General features: G+C 42.2%; 1 protein-coding gene across 1 annotated transcript; it reads right to left on the reverse strand.

Annotated features, from left to right (window-relative positions):
- Positions 1-1,143: 1,143 nt before the first annotated feature.
- Tsp_13150 (conserved hypothetical protein) lies at positions 1,144-1,548 on the reverse strand. The gene has a single exon (XM_003367145.1). It carries the CDS (start codon positions 1,546-1,548, stop codon positions 1,144-1,146), a length of 405 nt encoding a protein of 134 aa, XP_003367193.1.
- Between the last annotated feature and the right edge of the window lie 613 nt (positions 1,549-2,161).

A 2,161-nucleotide genomic window follows, 5' to 3' on the forward strand; every position in this document is an offset into this window, starting at 1 on the left:
GGCTGTGTTGATGAATGACTATCATGTGACATGGTTGTACGCGGAGGCACATCCCTCCTGATGTCCGTCAATGGGGATGCAAAAGTGGGCGTCCACATCCCTATCGACGACTACAAATTTTACTTTGATTACTGGCGCAGTCGTGTGGCTAATTTCTTTTAAAAGTTGTCGCACAAACCAGTGATGAACTGCCAAGACGTTCTGAACGCTTCACGTTGTAACATCATAGTGTTTAAAGAAGAGCAACCGAATTCACGAAAGCTGTTGTTCGATGCTATTATAATCACTGCGTTGCTTTCTATTTCATTAGTTTTTGTTTGAGGTTTTTTATCAGAATATTGGAAATAGTAAAAATCACTTTTCTAATTCTGCTTGTTTTCCTGATGTGAGATTGATCGAATGCGGCCATATGTCAAATACAGCAATTCATGCATTTACGTTTCTTATAAGAATCCTCAACTTCATCACAGATCGTGGATGATAATGTTTTATCATATTAATTCCCCTGTAACACTGGTGTACTTATTCTTTAGGTATTCTTTGGTATTCTTTAGAGTAACTTCAGCGCACGCTTTGTGTAGATCTGTGGAACAATTAGTTTGGTCATATACCACAATGATGCACCATAATTCACTGTTATTATTTCCTCTTCCTATCATTACTGAATGAGATCATTTTATGCATGTTGCAATGATGTTTAAACTGAGGAGCAAACTTTTACTGCGCTTTCTTTCTAGTCGTTGGTAGCGCTTCTCATTTCTACCATTGCACCGTTGTCTTATTGATTTTTATTGTTGAATTTTTCATTGATTTATACTTCTTAGTTGTGATTAGCTGTAATACTTTTTCTTTTAATTCATTCAAATATTTTAATTTAAGTTGACGAAACTTTAATAGTAGACATATAATATTAACAGTAAAAAATTTTTATTACTCAAAAATTACATTGTTTCTTTTATCAAAATTTATGTTTTGTCATTCATTGAAATTTTGCCTTGTAACTAGCCGCTCTCCCGGGCGGGCTCATTCGTCGCCTCTGTTGGAAATCGTCTTCAGCCCGCATGACTTTACTGACCAGTCTCCGAGCTTCAGTAAGGGTCGCCGGTTCCTGCAGCCGGATTGCCAAATACGCCTCTTTTGAGGTTATTCCCCCGGCGAAACGCGCACGAGATCACGTTCTGTTACGCCGACTCTGCGTCCAACTTCCGCCACCTCCTGGGCGTATTGTTCGATGGTTTTGCCCTCGCGTTGGTGCAGGGCGTGGAACCGTTCGATCAGCCGCCCTGTCGACTCTTCCGGGCCGTATGCGTCCAGCAATCTCTTCTTGAACTCTTCGAAGGAATCCCCTCTTGTTTGTCCTTCCGGGTAGAGCTCGCGGTGAACTGAGTCGCTAAGAAGATAGCGAGCGGCCATGCCGTGGTCAGAAGGCGGAACCCTGCTGAGGCAGAGGAAGTCTTCCAGCCTCTCCAGCCATTCGACGGAATCCATCTCTGGACGAAAAGCAGGGGGCGGGCGATAGTAGTCACCTCGGTACGCCGATGGCATCATTTCCCGGACAGGCCCCCATTGTAACGAGCCGCTCTCCCAGGCGGGCTCATTCGTCGCCTCTGTTGGAAATCTTCTTCAGCCCGCATGACTTTACGACCAATCTCCGAGCTTCGGTAAGGGTCGCCGGTTCCCGCAGCCGGATCGCCAGACCTTTTCAATATACTATTTAAGTTTATTTAAAGTTTATTCTTTTCAATGATCATCATTTTCAAAAATAATTATAATCGTTTTTGTATATTTCAGTGTACCACTGTGATGCTGTATAAAATGTGATAGCGCATATTCATCGAAAGCAACAGAAAAAGTAATATGTTACACAGTATAGAATAGCCAGAGTAAAATGATCGCTAATAACAAGGAACACACGCAATAATACTTTTGAACACCTCCAATGTTTTTTACCGGTGTGTTTAAATACATATACATGGGACATATTAACGCCACGATTTGGTACAAGACGTAGTTCAGATATATCAGCCAGTTAGAATCAATGCGCACTCAGACAAGGGCCACCAATAGGTCTATGATGTGAAGGTCCAATAAGATAGCGCGTTGAACGACCAGTAAGAAAAGGCATTGAAAATTGCTCTGAAGTAGACCATCGCTCAGTTCC

The sequence above is a fragment of the Trichinella spiralis genome, assembly GCF_000181795.1.
Source record: "Trichinella spiralis strain ISS 195 chromosome Unknown Scfld4765, whole genome shotgun sequence".
NCBI classification, from domain to species: Eukaryota; Metazoa; Nematoda; class Enoplea; order Trichinellida; family Trichinellidae; genus Trichinella; species Trichinella spiralis.

Bases quoted from the DNA above. Each gene is read 5' to 3' on its own strand.
- Tsp_13150 (XM_003367145.1), bottom strand. From the start codon at position 1,548: ATGATGCCATCGGCGTACCGAGGTGACTACTATCGCCCGCCCCCTGCT.